The sequence below is a fragment of the Monocercomonoides exilis genome (assembly GCF_001643675.1).
Source record: "Monocercomonoides exilis strain PA203 chromosome Unknown scaffold27-1312184, whole genome shotgun sequence".
Lineage (NCBI taxonomy): Eukaryota > Preaxostyla > Oxymonadida > Polymastigidae > Monocercomonoides > Monocercomonoides exilis.
Window position 1 is genome coordinate 5,001 of NW_027150572.1, and position 19,209 is coordinate 24,209.

The following is a 19,209-nucleotide window of genomic DNA, read 5'->3' on the forward strand; positions in this document are numbered from 1 at the left end:
AGTGCTGCACAGGGGCTGCACAGATGGTGCACAGCGCTGCAGCGCTCATCCCTTCTACTCGCCTTCACTCTGCGAATGAAGTGTGGGAGAGAGGGAGTTGGGGAAGAGAGGAGAATGAGGGAGAAAGAGAGGTTAGAGAGGGAAGAGAAAAAAAGAATAAAAAAAATCGTGTGGGATGAAGGGATGGAGAGAGAAGGATTTGGAGTGCAGGGATGGGGTGCACACCCTATGAGGTAAATTATAAAAAATAGGAGAAAAAGGAGAGGAAAGAAAAGTGAGGGTGAGGTTGAGAGAGAGAGAGGGAAATGGATGGGTTGAGAGAAAGAGAGAGAGGAAAGAGTGGGGAGTCAGAGAGGTTGGGAGAGGCGAGTGCTGCACAGGGGCTGCACAGATGGTGCACAGCGCTGTAGCGCTCATCCCTTCTTACTCGCCTTCACTCTGCGAATGAAGTGTGGGAGAGAGGGGAGTTGGGGAAGAGAGGAGAATGAGGGAGAAAGAGAGGTTAGAGAGGGAAGAGAAAAAAGAATAAAAAAAAATCGTGTGGGATGAAGGGATGGAGAGAGAAGGATTTGGAGTGCAGGGATGGGGTGCACACCCTATGAGGTAAATTATAAAAAAATAGGAGAAAAAGGAGAGGAAAGAAAAGTGAGGGTGAGGTTGAGAGAGAGAGAGGGAAATGGATGGGTTGAGAGAAAGAGAGAGAGGAAAGAGTGGGGAGTCAGAGAGGTTGGGAGAGGCGAGTGCTGCACAGGGGCTGCACAGATGGTGCACAGCGCTGTAGCGCTCATCCCTTCTTACTCGCCTTCACTCTGCGAATGAAGTGTGGGAGAGAGGGGAGTTGGGGAAGAGAGGAGAATGAGGGAGAAAGAGAGGTTAGAGAGGGAAGAGAAAAAAAGAATAAAAAAAATCGTGTGGGATGAAGGGATGGAGAGAGAAGGATTTGGAGTGCAGGGATGGGGTGCACACCCTATGAGGTAAATTATAAAAAATAGGAGAAAAAGGAGAGGAAAGAAAAGTGAGGGTGAGGTTGAGAGAGAGAGGGAAATGGATGGGTTGAGAGAAAGAGAGAGAGGAAAGAGTGGGGAGTCAGAGAGGTTGGGAGAGGCGAGTGCTGCACAGGGGCTGCACAGATGGTGCACAGCGCTGTAGCGCTCATCCCTTCTTACTCGCCTTCACTCTGCGAATGAAGTGTGGGAGAGAGGGGAGTTGGGGAAGAGAGGAGAATGAGGGAGAAAGAGAGGTTAGAGAGGGAAGAGAAAAAAAGAATAAAAAAAATCGTGGGATGAAGGGATGGAGAGAGAAGGATTTGGAGTGCAGGGATGGGGTGCACACCCTATGAGGTAAATTATAAAAAATAGGAGAAAAAGGAGAGGAAAGAAAAGTGAGGGTGAGGTTGAGAGAGAGAGAGGGAAATGGATGGGTTGAGAGAAAGAGAGAGAGGAAAGAGTGGGGAGTCAGAGAGGTTGGGAGAGGCGAGTGCTGCACAGGGGCTGCACAGATGGTGCACATGCTGTAGCGCTCATCCCTTCTTACTCGCCTTCACTCATGAATGAAGTGTGGGAGAGAGGGGAGTTGGGGAAGAGAGGAGAATGAGGGAGAAAGAGAGGTTAGAGAGGGAAGAGAAAAAGAATAAAAAAATCGTGTGGGATGAAGGGATGGAGAGAGAAGGATTTGGAGTGCAGGGATGGGGTGCACACCCTATGAGGTAAATTATAAAAAAATAGGAGAAAAAGGAGAGGAAAGAAAAGTGAGGGTGAGGTTGAGAGAGAGAGAGGGAAATGGATGGGTTGAGAGAAAGAGAGAGAGGAAAGAGTGGGGAGTCAGAGAGGTTGGGAGAGGCGAGTGCTGCACAGGGGCTGCACAGATGGTGCACAGCGCTGTAGCGCTCATCCCTTCTTACTCGCCTTCACTCTGCGAATGAAGTGTGGGAGAGAGGGGAGTTGGGGAAGAGAGGAGAATGAGGGAGAAAGAGAGGTTAGAGAGGGAAGAGAAAAAGAATAAAAAAAATCGGGATGAAGGGATGGAGAGAGAAGGATTTGGAGTGCAGGGATGGGGTGCACACCCTATGAGGTAAATTATAAAAAAATAGGAGAAAAAAGGAGAGGAAAGAAAAGTGAGGGTGAGGTTGAGAGAGAGAGAGGGAAATGGATGGGTTGAGAGAAAGAGAGAGGAAAGAGTGGGGAGTCAGAGAGGTTGGGAGAGGCGAGTGCTGCACAGGGGCTGCACAGATGGTGCACAGCGCTGTAGCGCTCATCCCTTCTTACTCGCCTTCACTCTGCGAATGAAGTGTGGGAGAGAGGGGAGTTGGGGAAGAGAGGAGAATGAGGGAGAAAGAGAGGTTAGAGAGGGAAGAGAAAAAAAGAATAAAAAAAATCGTGTGGGATGAAGGGATGGAGAGAGAAGGATTTGGAGTGCAGGGATGGGGTGCACACCCTATGAGGTAAATTATAAAAAATAGGAGAAAAAGGAGAGGAAAGAAAAGTGAGGGTGAGGTTGAGAGAGAGAGGGAAATGGATGGGTTGAGAGAAAGAGAGAGAGGAAAGAGTGGGGAGTCAGAGAGGTTGGGAGAGGCGAGTGCTGCACAGGGGCTGCACAGATGGTGCACAGCGCTGCAGCGCTCATCCCTTCTACTCGCCTTCACTCTGCGAATGAAGTGTGGGAGAGAGGGGAGTTGGGGAAGAGAGGAGAATGAGGGAGAAAGAGAGGTTAGAGAGGGAAGAGAAAAAAAGAATAAAAAAAAATCGTGTGGGATGAAGGGATGGAGAGAGAAGGATTTGGAGTGCAGGGATGGGGTGCACACCCTATGAGGTAAATTATAAAAAATAGGAGAAAAAGGAGAGGAAAGAAAAGTGAGGGTGAGGTTGAGAGAGAGAGAGGGAAATGGATGGGTTGAGAGAAAGAGAGAGAGGAAAGAGTGGGGAGTCAGAGAGGTTGGGAGAGGCGAGTGCTGCACAGGGGCTGCACAGATGGTGCACAGCGCTGTAGCGCTCATCCCTTCTTACTCGCCTTCACTCCCGCGAATGAAGTGTGGGAGAGAGGGGAGTTGGGGAAGAGAGGAGAATGAGGGAGAAAGAGAGGTTAGAGAGGGAAGAGAAAAAAGAATAAAAAAAATCGTGTGGGATGAAGGGATGGAGAGAGAAGGATTTGGAGTGCAGGGATGGGGTGCACACCCTATGAGGTAAATTATAAAAATAGGAGAAAAAGGAGAGGAAAGAAAAGTGAGGGTGAGGTTGAGAGAGAGAGAGGGAAATGGATGGGTTGAGAGAAAGAGAGAGAGGAAAGAGTGGGGAGTCAGAGAGGTTGGGAGAGGCGAGTGCTGCACAGGGGCTGCACAGATGGTGCACAGCGCTGTAGCGCTCATCCCTTCTTACTCGCCTTCACTCTGCGAATGAAGTGTGGGAGAGAGGGGAGTTGGGGAAGAGAGGAGAATGAGGGAGAAAGAGAGGTTAGAGAGGGAAGAGAAAAAAAGAATAAAAAAAATCGTGTGGGATGAAGGGATGGAGAGAGAAGGATTTGGAGTGCAGGGATGGGGTGCACACCCTATGAGGTAAATTATAAAAATAGGAGAAAAAGGAGAGGAAAGAAAAGTGAGGGTGAGGTTGAGAGAGAGAGAGGGAAATGGATGGGTTGAGAGAAAGAGAGAGAGGAAAGAGTGGGGAGTCAGAGAGGTTGGGAGAGGCGAGTGCTGCACAGGGGCTGCACAGATGGTGCACAGCGCTGTAGCGCTCATCCCTTCTTACTCGCCTTCACTCTGCGAATGAAGTGTGGGAGAGAGGGAGTTGGGGAAGAGAGGAGAATGAGGGAGAAAGAGAGGTTAGAGAGGGAAGAGAAAAAAAGAATAAAAAAAAATCGTGTGGGATGAAGGGATGGAGAGAGAAGGATTTGGAGTGCAGGGATGGGGTGCACACCCCATGAGGTAAAATTATAAAAAATAGGAGAAAAAGGAGAGGAAAGAAAAGTGAGGGTGAGGTTGAGAGAGAGAGAGGGAAATGGATGGGTTGAGAGAAAGAGAGAGAGGAAAGAGTGGGGAGTCAGAGAGGTTGGGAGAGGCGAGTGCTGCACAGGGGCTGCACAGATGGTGCACAGCGCTGTAGCGCTCATCCCTTCTTACTCGCCTTCACTCTGCGAATGAAGTGGGAGAGGGGAGTTGGGGAAGAGAGGAGAATGAGGGAGAAAGAGAGGTTAGAGAGGGAAGAGAAAAAAAGAATAAAAAAAAATCGTGTGGGATGAAGGGATGGAGAGAGAAGGATTTGGAGTGCAGGGATGGGGTGCACACCCTATGAGGTAAATTATAAAAAATAGGAGAAAAAGGAGAGGAAAGAAAAGTGAGGGTGAGGTTGAGAGAGAGAGAGGGAAATGGATGGGTTGAGAGAAAGAGAGAGAGGAAAGAGTGGGGAGTCAGAGAGGTTGGGAGAGGCGAGTGCTGCACAGGGGCTGCACAGATGGTGCACAGCGCTGTAGCGCTCATCCTCTTACTCGCCTTCACCTGCGAATGAAGTGTGGGAGAGAGGGGAGTTGGGGAAGAGAGGAGAATGAGGGAGAAAGAGAGGTTAGAGAGGGAAGAGAAAAAAGAATAAAAAAAATCGTGTGGGATGAAGGGATGGAGAGAGAAGGATTTGGAGTGCAGGGATGGGGTGCACACCCTATGAGGTAAATTATAAAAAATAGGAGAAAAAGGAGAGGAAAGAAAAGTGAGGGTGAGGTTGAGAGAGAGAGAGGGAAATGGATGGGTTGAGAGAAAGAGAGAGAGGAAAGAGTGGGGAGTCAGAGAGGTTGGGAGAGGCGAGTGCTGCACAGGGGCTGCACAGATGGTGCACAGCGCTGTAGCGCTCATCCCTTCTTACTCGCCTTCACTCTGCGAATGAAGTGTGGGAGAGAGGGGAGTTGGGGAAGAGAGGAGAATGAGGGAGAAAGAGAGGTTAGAGAGGGAAGAGAAAAAAGAATAAAAAAAATCGTGTGGGATGAAGGGATGGAGAGAGAAGGATTTGGAGTGCAGGGATGGGGTGCACACCCTATGAGGTAAATTATAAAAAATAGGAGAAAAAGGAGAGGAAAGAAAAGTGAGGGTGAGGTTGAGAGAGAGAGAGGGAAATGGATGGGTTGAGAGAAAGAGAGAGAGGAAAGAGTGGGGAGTCAGAGAGGTTGGGAGAGGCGAGTGCTGCACAGGGGCTGCACAGATGGTGCACAGCGCTGTAGCGCTCATCCTCTTACTCGCCTTCACTCTGCGAATGAAGTGTGGGAGAGAGGGAGTTGGGGAAGAGAGGAGAATGAGGGAGAAAGAGAGGTTAGAGAGGGAAGAGAAAAAAAGAATAAAAAAAATCGTGTGGGATGAAGGGATGGAGAGAGAAGGATTTGGAGTGCAGGGATGGGGTGCACACCCTATGAGGTAAATTATAAAAAATAGGAGAAAAAGGAGAGGAAAGAAAAGTGAGGGTGAGGTTGAGAGAGAGAGAGGGAAATGGATGGGTTGAGAGAAAGAGAGAGAGGAAAGAGTGGGGAGTCAGAGAGGTTGGGAGAGGCGAGTGCTGCACAGGGGCTGCACAGATGGTGCACAGCGCTGTAGCGCTCATCCCTCTTACTCGCCTTCACTCTGCGAATGAAGTGTGGGAGAGAGGGGAGTTGGGGAAGAGAGGAGAATGAGGGAGAAAGAGAGGTTAGAGAGGGAAGAGAAAAAAGAATAAAAAAAAATCGTGTGGGATGAAGGGATGGAGAGAGAAGGATTTGGAGTGCAGGGATGGGGTGCACACCCTATGAGGTAAATTATAAAAATAGGAGAAAAAGGAGAGGAAAGAAAAGTGAGGGTGAGGTTGAGAGAGAGAGAGGGAAATGGATGGGTTGAGAGAAAGAGAGAGAGGAAAGAGTGGGGAGTCAGAGAGGTTGGGAGAGGCGAGTGCTGCACAGGGGCTGCACAGATGGTGCACAGCGCTGTAGCGCTCATCCCTTCTTACTCGCCTTCACTCTGCGAATGAAGTGTGGGAGAGAGGGAGTTGGGGAAGAGAGGAGAATGAGGGAGAAAGAGAGGTTAGAGAGGGAAGAGAAAAAAGAATAAAAAAAATCGTGTGGGATGAAGGGATGGAGAGAGAAGGATTTGGAGTGCAGGGATGGGGTGCACACCCTATGAGGTAAATTATAAAAAATAGGAGAAAAAGGAGAGGAAAGAAAAGTGAGGGTGAGGTTGAGAGAGAGAGAGGGAAATGGATGGGTTGAGAGAAAGAGAGAGAGGAAAGAGTGGGGAGTCAGAGAGGTTGGGAGAGGCGAGTGCTGCACAGGGGCTGCACAGATGGTGCACAGCGCTGTAGCGCTCATCCCTTCTTACTCGCCTTCACTCTGCGAATGAAGTGTGGGAGAGAGGGGAGTTGGGGAAGAGAGGAGAATGAGGGAGAAAGAGAGGTTAGAGAGGGAAGAGAAAAAAGAATAAAAAAAATCGTGTGGGATGAAGGGATGGAGAGAGAAGGATTTGGAGTGCAGGGATGGGGTGCACACCCTATGAGGTAAATTATAAAAAATAGGAGAAAAAGGAGAGGAAAGAAAAGTGAGGGTGAGGTTGAGAGAGAGAGAGGGAAATGGATGGGTTGAGAGAAAGAGAGAGAGGAAAGAGTGGGGAGTCAGAGAGGTTGGGAGAGGCGAGTGCTGCACAGGGGCTGCACAGATGGTGCACAGCGCTGTAGCGCTCATCCCTTCTTACTCGCCTTCACTCTGCGAATGAAGTGTGGGAGAGAGGGAGTTGGGGAAGAGAGGAGAATGAGGGAGAAAGAGAGGTTAGAGAGGGAAGAGAAAAAAAGAATAAAAAAAAATCGTGTGGGATGAAGGGATGGAGAGAGAAGGATTTGGAGTGCAGGGATGGGGTGCACACCCTATGAGGTAAATTATAAAAAATAGGAGAAAAAGGAGAGGAAAGAAAAGTGAGGGTGAGGTTGAGAGAGAGAGAGGGAAATGGATGGGTTGAGAGAAAGAGAGAGAGGAAAGAGTGGGGAGTCAGAGAGGTTGGGAGAGGCGAGTGCTGCACAGGGGCTGCACAGATGGTGCACAGCGCTGTAGCGCTCATCCCTTCTTACTCGCCTTCACTCTGCGAATGAAGTGTGGGAGAGAGGGGAGTTGGGGAAGAGAGGAGAATGAGGGAGAAAGAGAGGTTAGAGAGGGAAGAGAAAAAAGAATAAAAAAAAATCGTGTGGGATGAAGGGATGGAGAGAGAAGGATTTGGAGTGCAGGGATGGGGTGCACACCCTATGAGGTAAATTATAAAAATAGGAGAAAAAGGAGAGGAAAGAAAAGTGAGGGTGAGGTTGAGAGAGAGAGAGGGAAATGGATGGGTTGAGAGAAAGAGAGAGAGGAAAGAGTGGGGAGTCAGAGAGGTTGGGAGAGGCGAGTGCTGCACAGGGGCTGCACAGATGGTGCACAGCGCTGCAGCGCTCATCCCTTCTTACTCGCCTTCACTCCGCGAATGAAGTGTGGGAGAGAGGGGAGTTGGGGAAGAGAGGAGAATGAGGGAGAAAGAGAGGTTAGAGAGGGAAGAGAAAAAAAGAATAAAAAAAATCGTGTGGGATGAAGGGATGGAGAGAGAAGGATTTGGAGTGCAGGGATGGGGTGCACACCCTATGAGGTAAATTATAAAAAATAGGAGAAAAAGGAGAGGAAAGAAAAGTGAGGGTGAGGTTGAGAGAGAGAGAGGGAAATGGATGGGTTGAGAGAAAGAGAGAGAGGAAAGAGTGGGGAGTCAGAGAGGTTGGGAGAGGCGAGTGCTGCACAGGGGCTGCACAGATGGTGCACAGCGCTGTAGCGCTCATCCTCTTACTCGCCTTCACTCTGCGAATGAAGTGTGGGAGAGAGGGAGTTGGGGAAGAGAGGAGAATGAGGGAGAAAGAGAGGTTAGAGAGGGAAGAGAAAAAAAGAATAAAAAAAAATCGTGTGGGATGAAGGGATGGAGAGAGAAGGATTTGGAGTGCAGGGATGGGGTGCACACCCTATGAGGTAAATTATAAAAAATAGGAGAAAAAGGAGAGGAAAGAAAAGTGAGGGTGAGGTTGAGAGAGAGAGAGGGAAATGGATGGGTTGAGAGAAAGAGAGAGAGGAAAGAGTGGGGAGTCAGAGAGGTTGGGAGAGGCGAGTGCTGCACAGGGGCTGCACAGATGGTGCACAGCGCTGTAGCGCTCATCCCTCTTACTCGCCTTCACTCTGCGAATGAAGTGTGGGAGAGAGGGAGTTGGGGAAGAGAGGAGAATGAGGGAGAAAGAGAGGTTAGAGAGGGAAGAGAAAAAAAGAATAAAAAAAATCGTGTGGGATGAAGGGATGGAGAGAGAAGGATTTGGAGTGCAGGGATGGGGTGCACACCCTATGAGGTAAATTATAAAAAATAGGAGAAAAAGGAGAGGAAAGAAAAGTGAGGGTGAGGTTGAGAGAGAGAGAGGGAAATGGATGGGTTGAGAGAAAGAGAGAGAGGAAAGAGTGGGGAGTCAGAGAGGTTGGGAGAGGCGAGTGCTGCACAGGGGCTGCACAGATGGTGCACAGCGCTGTAGCGCTCATCCCTCTTACTCGCCTTCACTCTGCGAATGAAGTGTGGGAGAGAGGGGAGTTGGGGAAGAGAGGAGAATGAGGGAGAAAGAGAGGTTAGAGAGGGAAGAGAAAAAAAGAATAAAAAAATCGTGTGGGATGAAGGGATGGAGAGAGAAGGATTTGGAGTGCAGGGATGGGGTGCACACCCTATGAGGTAAATTATAAAAATAGGAGAAAAAGGAGAGGAAAGAAAAGTGAGGGTGAGGTTGAGAGAGAGAGAGGGAAATGGATGGGTTGAGAGAAAGAGAGAGAGGAAAGAGTGGGGAGTCAGAGAGGTTGGGAGAGGCGAGTGCTGCACAGGGGCTGCACAGATGGTGCACAGCGCTGTAGCGCTCATCCTCTACTCGCCTTCACTCTGCGAATGAAGTGTGGGAGAGAGGGAGTTGGGGAAGAGAGGAGAATGAGGGAGAAAGAGAGGTTAGAGAGGGAAGAGAAAAAAAGAATAAAAAAAAATCGTGTGGGATGAAGGGATGGAGAGAGAAGGATTTGGAGTGCAGGGATGGGGTGCACACCCTATGAGGTAAATTATAAAAAATAGGAGAAAAAGGAGAGGAAAGAAAAGTGAGGGTGAGGTTGAGAGAGAGAGAGGGAAATGGATGGGTTGAGAGAAAGAGAGAGAGGAAAGAGTGGGGAGTCAGAGAGGTTGGGAGAGGCGAGTGCTGCACAGGGGCTGCACAGATGGTGCACAGCGCTGTAGCGCTCATCCCTTCTTACTCGCCTTCACTCTGCGAATGAAGTGTGGGAGAGAGGGGAGTTGGGGAAGAGAGGAGAATGAGGGAGAAAGAGAGGTTAGAGAGGGAAGAGAAAAAAGAATAAAAAAAATCGTGTGGGATGAAGGGATGGAGAGAGAAGGATTTGGAGTGCAGGGATGGGGTGCACACCCTATGAGGTAAATTATAAAAAATAGGAGAAAAAAGGAGAGGAAAGAAAAGTGAGGGTGAGGTTGAGAGAGAGAGAGGGAAATGGATGGGTTGAGAGAAAGAGAGAGAGGAAAGAGTGGGGAGTCAGAGAGGTTGGGAGAGGCGAGTGCTGCACAGGGGCTGCACAGATGGTGCACAGCGCTGCAGCGCTCATCCCTCTTACTCGCCTTCACTCTGCGAATGAAGTGTGGGAGAGAGGGGAGTTGGGGAAGAGAGGAGAATGAGGGAGAAAGAGAGGTTAGAGAGGGAAGAGAAAAAAAGAATAAAAAAAAATCGTGTGGGATGAAGGGATGGAGAGAGAAGGATTTGGAGTGCAGGGATGGGGTGCACACCCTATGAGGTAAATTATAAAAAATAGGAGAAAAAGGAGAGGAAAGAAAAGTGAGGGTGAGGTTGAGAGAGAGAGAGGGAAATGGATGGGTTGAGAGAAAGAGAGAGAGGAAAGAGTGGGGAGTCAGAGAGGTTGGGAGAGGCGAGTGCTGCACAGGGGCTGCACAGATGGTGCACAGCGCTGCAGCGCTCATCCCTCTTACTCGCCTTCACTCTGCGAATGAAGTGTGGGAGAGAGGGGAGTTGGGGAAGAGAGGAGAATGAGGGAGAAAGAGAGGTTAGAGAGGGAAGAGAAAAAAAGAATAAAAAAAATCGTGTGGGATGAAGGGATGGAGAGAGAAGGATTTGGAGTGCAGGGATGGGGTGCACACCCTATGAGGTAAATTATAAAAATAGGAGAAAAAAAGGAGAGGAAAGAAAAGTGAGGGTGAGGTTGAGAGAGAGAGAGGGAAATGGATGGGTTGAGAGAAAGAGAGAGAGGAAAGAGTGGGGAGTCAGAGAGGTTGGGAGAGGCGAGTGCTGCACAGGGGCTGCACAGATGGTGCACAGCGCTGTAGCGCTCATCCCTCTTACTCGCCTTCACTCTGCGAATGAAGTGTGGGAGAGAGGGAGTTGGGGAAGAGAGGAGAATGAGGGAGAAAGAGAGGTTAGAGAGGGAAGAGAAAAAAAGAATAAAAAAAAATCGTGTGGGATGAAGGGATGGAGAGAGAAGGATTTGGAGTGCAGGGATGGGGTGCACACCCTATGAGGTAAATTATAAAAAATAGGAGAAAAAGGAGAGGAAAGAAAAGTGAGGGTGAGGTTGAGAGAGAGAGAGGGAAATGGATGGGTTGAGAGAAAGAGAGAGAGGAAAGAGTGGGGAGTCAGAGAGGTTGGGAGAGGCGAGTGCTGCACAGGGGCTGCACAGATGGTGCACAGCGCTGTAGCGCTCATCCCTTCTACTCGCCTTCACTCTGCGAATGAAGTGTGGGAGAGAGGGGAGTTGGGGAAGAGAGGAGAATGAGGGAGAAAGAGAGGTTAGAGAGGGAAGAGAAAAAAAGAATAAAAAAAAATCGTGTGGGATGAAGGGATGGAGAGAGAAGGATTTGGAGTGCAGGGATGGGGTGCACACCCTATGAGGTAAATTATAAAAAATAGGAGAAAAAGGAGAGGAAAGAAAAGTGAGGGTGAGGTTGAGAGAGAGAGAGGGAAATGGATGGGTTGAGAGAAAGAGAGAGAGGAAAGAGTGGGGAGTCAGAGAGGTTGGGAGAGGCGAGTGCTGCACAGGGGCTGCACAGATGGTGCACAGCGCTGCAGCGCTCATCCCTCTTACTCGCCTTCACTCTGCGAATGAAGTGTGGGAGAGAGGGGAGTTGGGGAAGAGAGGAGAATGAGGGAGAAAGAGAGGTTAGAGAGGGAAGAGAAAAAAAGAATAAAAAAAATCGTGTGGGATGAAGGGATGGAGAGAGAAGGATTTGGAGTGCAGGGATGGGGTGCACACCCTATGAGGTAAATTATAAAAAATAGGAGAAAAAAGGAGAGGAAAGAAAAGTGAGGGTGAGGTTGAGAGAGAGAGAGGGAAATGGATGGGTTGAGAGAAAGAGAGAGAGGAAAGAGTGGGGAGTCAGAGAGGTTGGGAGAGGCGAGTGCTGCACAGGGGCTGCACAGATGGTGCACAGCGCTGTAGCGCTCATCCCTCTTACTCGCCTTCACTCTGCGAATGAAGTGTGGGAGAGAGGGAGTTGGGGAAGAGAGGAGAATGAGGGAGAAAGAGAGGTTAGAGAGGGAAGAGAAAAAAGAATAAAAAAAATCGTGTGGGATGAAGGGATGGAGAGAGAAGGATTTGGAGTGCAGGGATGGGGTGCACACCCTATGAGGTAAATTATAAAAATAGGAGAAAAAGGAGAGGAAAGAAAAGTGAGGGTGAGGTTGAGAGAGAGAGAGGGAAATGGATGGGTTGAGAGAAAGAGAGAGAGGAAAGAGTGGGGAGTCAGAGAGGTTGGGAGAGGCGAGTGCTGCACAGGGGCTGCACAGATGGTGCACAGCGCTGCAGCGCTCATCCCTCTTACTCGCCTTCACTCTGCGAATGAAGTGTGGGAGAGAGGGGAGTTGGGGAAGAGAGGAGAATGAGGGAGAAAGAGAGGTTAGAGAGGGAAGAGAAAAAAAGAATAAAAAAAATCGTGTGGGATGAAGGGATGGAGAGAGAAGGATTTGGAGTGCAGGGATGGGGTGCACACCCTATGAGGTAAATTATAAAAAATAGGAGAAAAAAGGAGAGGAAAGAAAAGTGAGGGTGAGGTTGAGAGAGAGAGAGGGAAATGGATGGGTTGAGAGAAAGAGAGAGAGGAAAGAGTGGGGAGTCAGAGAGGTTGGGAGAGGCGAGTGCTGCACAGGGGCTGCACAGATGGTGCACAGCGCTGTAGCGCTCATCCCTTCTTACTCGCCTTCACTCTGCGAATGAAGTGTGGGAGAGAGGGAGTTGGGGAAGAGAGGAGAATGAGGGAGAAAGAGAGGTTAGAGAGGGAAGAGAAAAAAAGAATAAAAAAAATCGTGTGGGATGAAGGGATGGAGAGAGAAGGATTTGGAGTGCAGGGATGGGGTGCACACCCTATGAGGTAAATTATAAAAAATAGGAGAAAAAAGGAGAGGAAAGAAAAGTGAGGGTGAGGTTGAGAGAGAGAGAGGGAAATGGATGGGTTGAGAGAAAGAGAGAGAGGAAAGAGTGGGGAGTCAGAGAGGTTGGGAGAGGCGAGTGCTGCACAGGGGCTGCACAGATGGTGCACAGCGCTGCAGCGCTCATCCCTCTTACTCGCCTTCACTCTGCGAATGAAGTGTGGGAGAGAGGGGAGTTGGGGAAGAGAGGAGAATGAGGGAGAAAGAGAGGTTAGAGAGGGAAGAGAAAAAAAGAATAAAAAAAAATCGTGTGGGATGAAGGGATGGAGAGAGAAGGATTTGGAGTGCAGGGATGGGGTGCACACCCTATGAGGTAAATTATAAAAAATAGGAGAAAAAGGAGAGGAAAGAAAAGTGAGGGTGAGGTTGAGAGAGAGAGAGGGAAATGGATGGGTTGAGAGAAAGAGAGAGAGGAAAGAGTGGGGAGTCAGAGAGGTTGGGAGAGGCGAGTGCTGCACAGGGGCTGCACAGATGGTGCACAGCGCTGTAGCGCTCATCCCTTCTACTCGCCTTCACTCTGCGAATGAAGTGTGGGAGAGAGGGAGTTGGGGAAGAGAGGAGAATGAGGGAGAAAGAGAGGTTAGAGAGGGAAGAGAAAAAAAGAATAAAAAAAATCGTGTGGGATGAAGGGATGGAGAGAGAAGGATTTGGAGTGCAGGGATGGGGTGCACACCCTATGAGGTAAATTATAAAAAATAGGAGAAAAAGGAGAGGAAAGAAAAGTGAGGGTGAGGTTGAGAGAGAGAGAGGGAAATGGATGGGTTGAGAGAAAGAGAGAGAGGAAAGAGTGGGGAGTCAGAGAGGTTGGGAGAGGCGAGTGCTGCACAGGGGCTGCACAGATGGTGCACAGCGCTGTAGCGCTCATCCCTTCTTACTCGCCTTCACTCTGCGAATGAAGTGTGGGAGAGAGGGAGTTGGGGAAGAGAGGAGAATGAGGGAGAAAGAGAGGTTAGAGAGGGAAGAGAAAAAAAGAATAAAAAAAAATCGTGTGGGATGAAGGGATGGAGAGAGAAGGATTTGGAGTGCAGGGATGGGGTGCACACCCTATGAGGTAAATTATAAAAAATAGGAGAAAAAGGAGAGGAAAGAAAAGTGAGGGTGAGGTTGAGAGAGAGAGAGGGAAATGGATGGGTTGAGAGAAAGAGAGAGAGGAAAGAGTGGGGAGTCAGAGAGGTTGGGAGAGGCGAGTGCTGCACAGGGGCTGCACAGATGGTGCACAGCGCTGCAGCGCTTCATCTTTCTACTCGCCTTCACTCTGCGATTCGAAGTCTCGCCAAAAACGATGCTTCGCATGTTTTTCGCTCGACTTTGTACTCGAGTTCAGGCTCGCAAAACTTTCAATACTTATTTAATGTTTTTATTTTTATCAATTATCATTATTATTTCATATTTATTGCAATTGTGTATTTTTATAATTTTTATTTCTTTATTTTTCGAATATTTCAATAATGAACTCAAATAATAATGAATTATTAATCAAAGAATGTAATGAACAATATTTGTAGTTAATATTTATCGATAATTAATTATTGTATTTTATTAATTAATTTTTTTCGATATTAGTTTAATTTATTCATAGATACCACAATTTAATTTATGAAAATATCAATTTTCCCTTAAATTGAAATGAAAAATATAACTAAAAAGGGTTGCCATTTTTTTGGTGTTACGAAATTGTGAACATATAGAAATGTTGTCAAGAAATTATGTTAAATTTGTCCCACATCCAAAGTGCACAGCGCAGTTTAATAAATCGATGTCCAGAAGCGTTATGAGCGACAGTGAAGATGGTTCCATATCGAAAACTGTTTTGATCTCATCCAAGCCAAAGTTCAGAACTCCTTTGATGAAGAAGATCTCACAGTTTGAATCAGAGAGCAAAGTCAAAGAAGAAATGCAGAAGCCAATGGAAAGCAAGAAGAAGAAAGAGGTGTTCGTGATAGATTTATCTGAAGATTCAGACATTGAAGGCGATTCGTGTAGCATGGAAACATTGAGTTCTTCTTCATCATCTGAATCGGAATATGCCTTTGACCTGAGAAAGATGCGAAAGATAAAAATTAAAAATCATTCAGGTTGTCGCAAGATTGTTAAGAAAGATGACACAACCGATTTCACTGAAAGCAGTTCTTCGGGTTCGATGGAAAAGTGCAGACAAATTGGAAAGAAGAAACAGAAGAAGTCTAGTTCAATAAAGACTGCGAAATTAAAAGGAAAGACAGAGCAGATAAAGGTGAGTTCTGAAGGTTCATTGATATCAGCATTGTTGAAGCAGAATGTGGAAAACAAGCAGTTTGATCTGAATGAAGGAAAAGAAAGATCATCAATGCATGAAGTTATCACAGAATCAATCAGAATAGATGATAAATTGGAAGTTAAAGGAAAAGATCAAGAGAAACCTTCAAGTTCTCAAAAGACTCTTGGGAAGAACAGCATCAGGAAGGTTGCAATTCAAAGGAAAACGAAAGTGTTTCAAAAACGAATGAACTGTCGGAACAAGCAATATCTGAAGGTTATGAGAAGTGCATTTGTCCTGTTAGCACACCAATTTCTAATCGTTCTGTCAATGAATTTGATACAATAAAAAAAATAAGATCGATGTCTGAAGATGAATTGAATTCTTTTGAAGAGCCAGGAGCAGTGTATAGCGAGTCAACACTTAAAAAACATGCATGGGTTCAAAAGGTTTATGATGCATTTTGTGAAATGAAAGATATGAATGGATTTCCATTGGATGAGAAGAACATCACATCCTTTCTCCGATTTTGTTACAGAAGTCGCATTTACACCAGAGATACAGTGGAAAATGTCTTTGCTTGTAGCTTAAAACGTATAAATACGGAAATTACTGGACAGAGGTTAACAGAAGAAGTCAGAGATGCAATTTCACTCGTTATAAAGGAAGGGCGAGTGGATAAAGGTGTTAAGCCGAACGGATGTGGAAAAGAACCATGCCTTTTGAAGGACGTGGAAAGAATCGTTGAAAATACAAGTGACTTGCATCCAGACAAAGCTATGGAGGCTTCACTGTGGTTGACAGCAGTTTCCACGGGTGCGAGAGCTGTCACAATGTGCAACGTGCTGTTATCAGACATAGGTGTTATTCTTGATGCAGTGGGGAAAGACACAAAAGTTCTCAAAATGAAGTTTCGAGTAACCAAAGGGAATATCAGGTGGAACCATGATGTCACATTGGAAGGCAATCTTGAAGAGAGGACAAATACGAATGTGTTATATTGGTTGAACGAGCATTTGAAGAAAAGCTTTAAATTGGATCTTCATAATCGAGATTGTTGGGTTCTCACAGAAACGCAAAAGGAACAAAAAATATGGAATTGGAGAAGAGATTCCATGTCAATGCGGTTGAGGCTACGAGCAAGAGCAGCGGGATATCCAATTAACCTTTTTCGTTCCATTCTTTTAGAAGTGGATTCATGTGTTCGGCTCTTTTAGCAACAGGTTTGGATGCACATTCGCGCGACTCAACTTTCACATTCACAGCTGCAATTGCGGGATGGGTTCCCAATTCTGCTGTGCAGCAAAGATATGCAAAGAATGCAATATCTGCCACAATCGTTTCAAGCAGAATTGGGAATCCAGACGTTGATGGAAAAGAAGTGATAGAAAAAGCATTGTTGGATATTGAAGTTTTCCACAACATCAAGTTAGATAAAAATTGCAATCATAACGTTAGCGATCGTTTTGCAGTGCGGAAGGTTCGGATATATTTCAAAAGCAGGATTGCTGTAAATGGCATAACAGGATCAAATGAAAAAACGACAAAGAAGAAACGATATTATTACAAACAACGTGCATGGAGGTCAGCTATTTGCAGCTATGTCAAGAATGACGCAATGATGGAGAGAAACGCATATGAAATATATTCAAAACATAAAAACTTCAAAAAATCGAGATGTCGACATTCAACAATTTTGAATGGCAGAATGGAAGTTGGATTGAGAAAGATTGCGCAAAGGATTGAAGAGGGAGAAGACGAAAATAAGATAGCGGAGGAGTTGATTGAGTTAGTGGACAAAGAGGAGATGGAAGGGAAAAAGGAAATGAAGCAAATAAAGAGAAAAAAGGTGTATAATTATGACGCAGCACTGCAGAGGGAGAGAGATGAAAATGGAAGGAGAAAGAGATTGAGATGGAGCGAGGAAGAAGATGAGACATTGAAAAGGATGCGGAAGGAAGGAAAGAGTTACTCGGAGATGGCGGAGGAGCTTAGGATTAGATTACCGACAGACTGCAGAGACAGATTGATAAACTTGGGTTTGGTTGAAGGATGGACAACTATGGCAGGGCTGAAGATGAGAACGAGGAAGACATTGATTGAGCATGTCAAAGAAGAAGTTCTGAAGGATGAAAAACAAACTGAGAGTGAGGATAAAGAGAAGGATGAAAAGTAATTACAGAAGGTTCGCACATGCAATGCTGTGCGATAATCACTCAATTTACCTTTTTATTTATTAATTTTCATTTTGACGATCGCAGTTTTTCAAGTTAGATTAATTCTTCATTGACTTTTATTGTTTAATCCAATTTGATATTTGCGCTTTTATTTTCGCATTTAGCGAGTTCACAAGGTTTTATTTGAAATATAAATAATCCAAATTAAATGTAAAATGCACTTTTCTTTATTTTCGCACATTCTTAAAATTGCGCAACTGTGTAAGTTAGATGACACCGTCAGTTGTGATAACGCGCGCACTTTATCAAAATGAATTCGACGAAGTTGAATTCATTTTGACTGTAAACGAAGCCCAATGGGGAGGAGGCTTCGATTACAGGTGCGCGCTGGGGTGGGTGGGAGGACAGCGCGCCAGAGCCTCCCATAATGGGAGATTTTTGTGAAAAATGCACTTTTAAAGGCCACTTTTCTTTGTCAATTTTTCTTTTTTTTTGGCTAATTCTTCAAATTTTTTTGAAAAAATTTCCTGTCATAATCGGTAATTTCAATAATTTCAGATAAATAAATTTATCTATGTTTCGTGATAATTGTAATTTCATTGGGTTGATTTGATTTTCATGATTCACATATATGATTTCAATAATTATTATAAATCATATCATTGTTTTATTATCTTTTCCTGATAATTTTAATATATTGAATATTCAATTTGAAATTCATTTGCGATAAAGAAATTAAGTTTGAAAGATTTGAAACATTTACAAACTGATACCAAAGTGATTGATCACTTTTCCTTTTCATTTAAATTTCATTCTTTTGGATAAATGAAAATAAATAGGTTGACTCTTCAAACAAAAATTCGAAAGATATCATGAAAGTTAATTAAGATCGAAGAAAATAAATATGATTGAGCACATTCATGTGAACACATTCATATAATTGACAACCACATGGGTTAATATTCAAGCTATGTTGAACAACATTCATGGATTAAAGCAACAATTTCTTAAATAATAACACTTTGGGATATTAAAATGTAGTCAAATGGGTTCAAATCACGAAATGTTTTTGAAGAAAGTTAAGATAGACTAATGGGAGATCAACATTTTGTCACATGGCCGATCTAACTCTAACATATTTTTTCCTATTTTATAAAAAATAAATTTATTAAAAAAATGAATATTTTTGGGTTAGAATGACAATAATAATAAGCAATTAATTAATTTTTAATTTTTTCTTTTTTTCTCCAATATTATATTATTACACACAACACACAACTAGCACACTGGTATAATATCTCCCTCCAATTCAGTCTTCCCAGTGAGATATAAATTATTTTTTATTTTTCTTCATTGATAAAAATCGAAGGTTATTTTGATATATAATGCTATATAATTTACCATACACTTATTATAGATGAAAAACATGACTAATAAACAAAATACTAATTCATAATTTCACTAATGTGTAGTATCAAATCACTCAAAAATACACTTTTCTTAGGACTTCTTACAAAAAGTGATAATCGTAGGTTCTTGTCAAAAATTGATGTCAAAATGATACTAAAATTACGTACAATGTGTTGATGATAACATGTGCTAACCCCCACTTTTTTTCCATGCACAGATGAACCCCTAACACTAACCGAACCTAACCTAGGGCCAGGAATGGAAAAAGAGAAAAAAGAGATTTTTTTGGGTTAACCCACACAGGAGGGTCTGTTTGGCAGGGCCCAGGCCCTGTGAAAAGGCAGGAATTGAGGTTTTAGAAGGCGTCCGCTCCGCGTCCGCCTTCTACGAAGGCCACATACTGCCTATAGGGGCACCCCCATGAAACTCGAGGGGAAGGCAAATTTTTTTCCAAAAAATTAACTCAAAAAATGACTGAAAAATCATAAAAAATTATGTTTTTCCCCTGGATTCCGGAATGATAAATTCCAAATGGTAGTCAATACTAGAGTTGTACCGCACTCCGTAACCCTAACCTAGTTTTGAAATTCACAGTCATTCGATAAAATTAAGGATTATGTCTCAAATGGATAATAGCAAAATTCATATATAATTAATATTGAAAGTGTAATGTGTGAGAAGTTTCTTTCTTTGATTGTTAGAGTTTGAAATTTATTTCTTATTTCTCAAGCAACTTCATATGAAAGATCTTTTATGAACGAATGGAAAAATCAAAATTCTACACAGTTATAGAAGCCAATAGAAAATAATGTTATCCTTTTTCATTTCAAAGAAGCTCAGCGTTTGCCATTAAGTTTCTGTTGAATCAAAAGGAAACTTAAATTCTGAAAAAACTCTCCGAATCTTTGTTCGAAATGAACATTCCTGTTTGTGC

At 44.9% G+C, this 19,209-nt stretch overlaps 9 protein-coding genes across 9 annotated transcripts in view; all 9 read left to right on the forward strand.

The window, feature by feature from the left end:
- Positions 1-819, forward strand: part of MONOS_17686 (uncharacterized protein) — a gene marked incomplete at both ends in the record, with an annotated part of 2,355 nt that extends 1,536 nt beyond the window's left edge. Inside the window, 4 exons of the mRNA XM_067870629.1 lie at positions 1-168; positions 252-394; positions 451-538; positions 623-819. The exon at positions 1-168 is cut by the window's left edge and continues 117 nt beyond it. Coding sequence (XP_067725846.1) covers positions 1-168; positions 252-394; positions 451-538; positions 623-819 — 596 coding nt within the window. The remainder of the gene's footprint in view (positions 169-251; positions 395-450; positions 539-622) is intronic.
- Positions 820-1,412: 593 nt separating this feature from the next.
- MONOS_17687 (uncharacterized protein) lies at positions 1,413-1,921 on the forward strand (the record flags this gene model as incomplete). Its single annotated transcript, XM_067870630.1, has 3 exons — positions 1,413-1,501; positions 1,556-1,689; positions 1,725-1,921. The coding sequence occupies 3 exons, from the start codon at positions 1,413-1,415 to the stop codon at positions 1,919-1,921; spliced, it is 420 nt and encodes a 139-aa protein (XP_067725847.1).
- Positions 1,922-2,510: 589 nt separating this feature from the next.
- Positions 2,511-3,761, forward strand: MONOS_17688 (uncharacterized protein; the record flags this gene model as incomplete). The annotated part of the gene is made up of 4 exons (XM_067870631.1): positions 2,511-2,670; positions 2,827-3,178; positions 3,325-3,482; positions 3,565-3,761. 4 exons carry the CDS (start codon positions 2,511-2,513, stop codon positions 3,759-3,761), a joined length of 867 nt encoding a protein of 288 aa, XP_067725848.1.
- Positions 3,762-4,356: 595 nt separating this feature from the next.
- On the forward strand, positions 4,357-6,706 carry MONOS_17689 (uncharacterized protein; the record flags this gene model as incomplete). Its single annotated transcript, XM_067870632.1, has 10 exons — positions 4,357-4,390; positions 4,443-4,634; positions 4,669-4,811; positions 4,868-5,003; positions 5,038-5,370; positions 5,405-5,601; positions 5,932-6,106; positions 6,141-6,283; positions 6,340-6,475; positions 6,510-6,706. The coding sequence occupies 10 exons, from the start codon at positions 4,357-4,359 to the stop codon at positions 6,704-6,706; spliced, it is 1,686 nt and encodes a 561-aa protein (XP_067725849.1).
- A 596-nt stretch (positions 6,707-7,302) lies between these two features.
- Positions 7,303-8,590, forward strand: MONOS_17690 (uncharacterized protein; the record flags this gene model as incomplete). The annotated part of the gene is made up of 5 exons (XM_067870634.1): positions 7,303-7,391; positions 7,448-7,584; positions 7,619-7,903; positions 7,987-8,271; positions 8,355-8,590. The coding sequence occupies 5 exons, from the start codon at positions 7,303-7,305 to the stop codon at positions 8,588-8,590; spliced, it is 1,032 nt and encodes a 343-aa protein (XP_067725850.1).
- Positions 8,591-9,512: 922 nt separating this feature from the next.
- Positions 9,513-10,803, forward strand: MONOS_17691 (uncharacterized protein; the record flags this gene model as incomplete). The annotated part of the gene is made up of 4 exons (XM_067870635.1): positions 9,513-9,672; positions 9,829-10,042; positions 10,197-10,411; positions 10,568-10,803. The coding sequence occupies 4 exons, from the start codon at positions 9,513-9,515 to the stop codon at positions 10,801-10,803; spliced, it is 825 nt and encodes a 274-aa protein (XP_067725851.1).
- Positions 10,804-10,991: 188 nt separating this feature from the next.
- Positions 10,992-12,240, forward strand: MONOS_17692 (uncharacterized protein; the record flags this gene model as incomplete). Its single annotated transcript, XM_067870636.1, has 4 exons — positions 10,992-11,186; positions 11,307-11,640; positions 11,683-11,870; positions 12,043-12,240. The coding sequence occupies 4 exons, from the start codon at positions 10,992-10,994 to the stop codon at positions 12,238-12,240; spliced, it is 915 nt and encodes a 304-aa protein (XP_067725852.1).
- A 227-nt stretch (positions 12,241-12,467) lies between these two features.
- On the forward strand, positions 12,468-13,348 carry MONOS_17693 (uncharacterized protein; the record flags this gene model as incomplete). Its single annotated transcript, XM_067870637.1, has 3 exons — positions 12,468-12,627; positions 12,784-13,068; positions 13,152-13,348. The coding sequence occupies 3 exons, from the start codon at positions 12,468-12,470 to the stop codon at positions 13,346-13,348; spliced, it is 642 nt and encodes a 213-aa protein (XP_067725853.1).
- Positions 13,349-14,142: 794 nt separating this feature from the next.
- Positions 14,143-16,864, forward strand: MONOS_17694 (uncharacterized protein; the record flags this gene model as incomplete). Its single annotated transcript, XM_067870638.1, has 4 exons — positions 14,143-14,987; positions 15,047-15,137; positions 15,309-15,814; positions 15,877-16,864. 4 exons carry the CDS (start codon positions 14,143-14,145, stop codon positions 16,862-16,864), a joined length of 2,430 nt encoding a protein of 809 aa, XP_067725854.1.
- Positions 16,865-19,209: the final 2,345 nt, after the last annotated feature.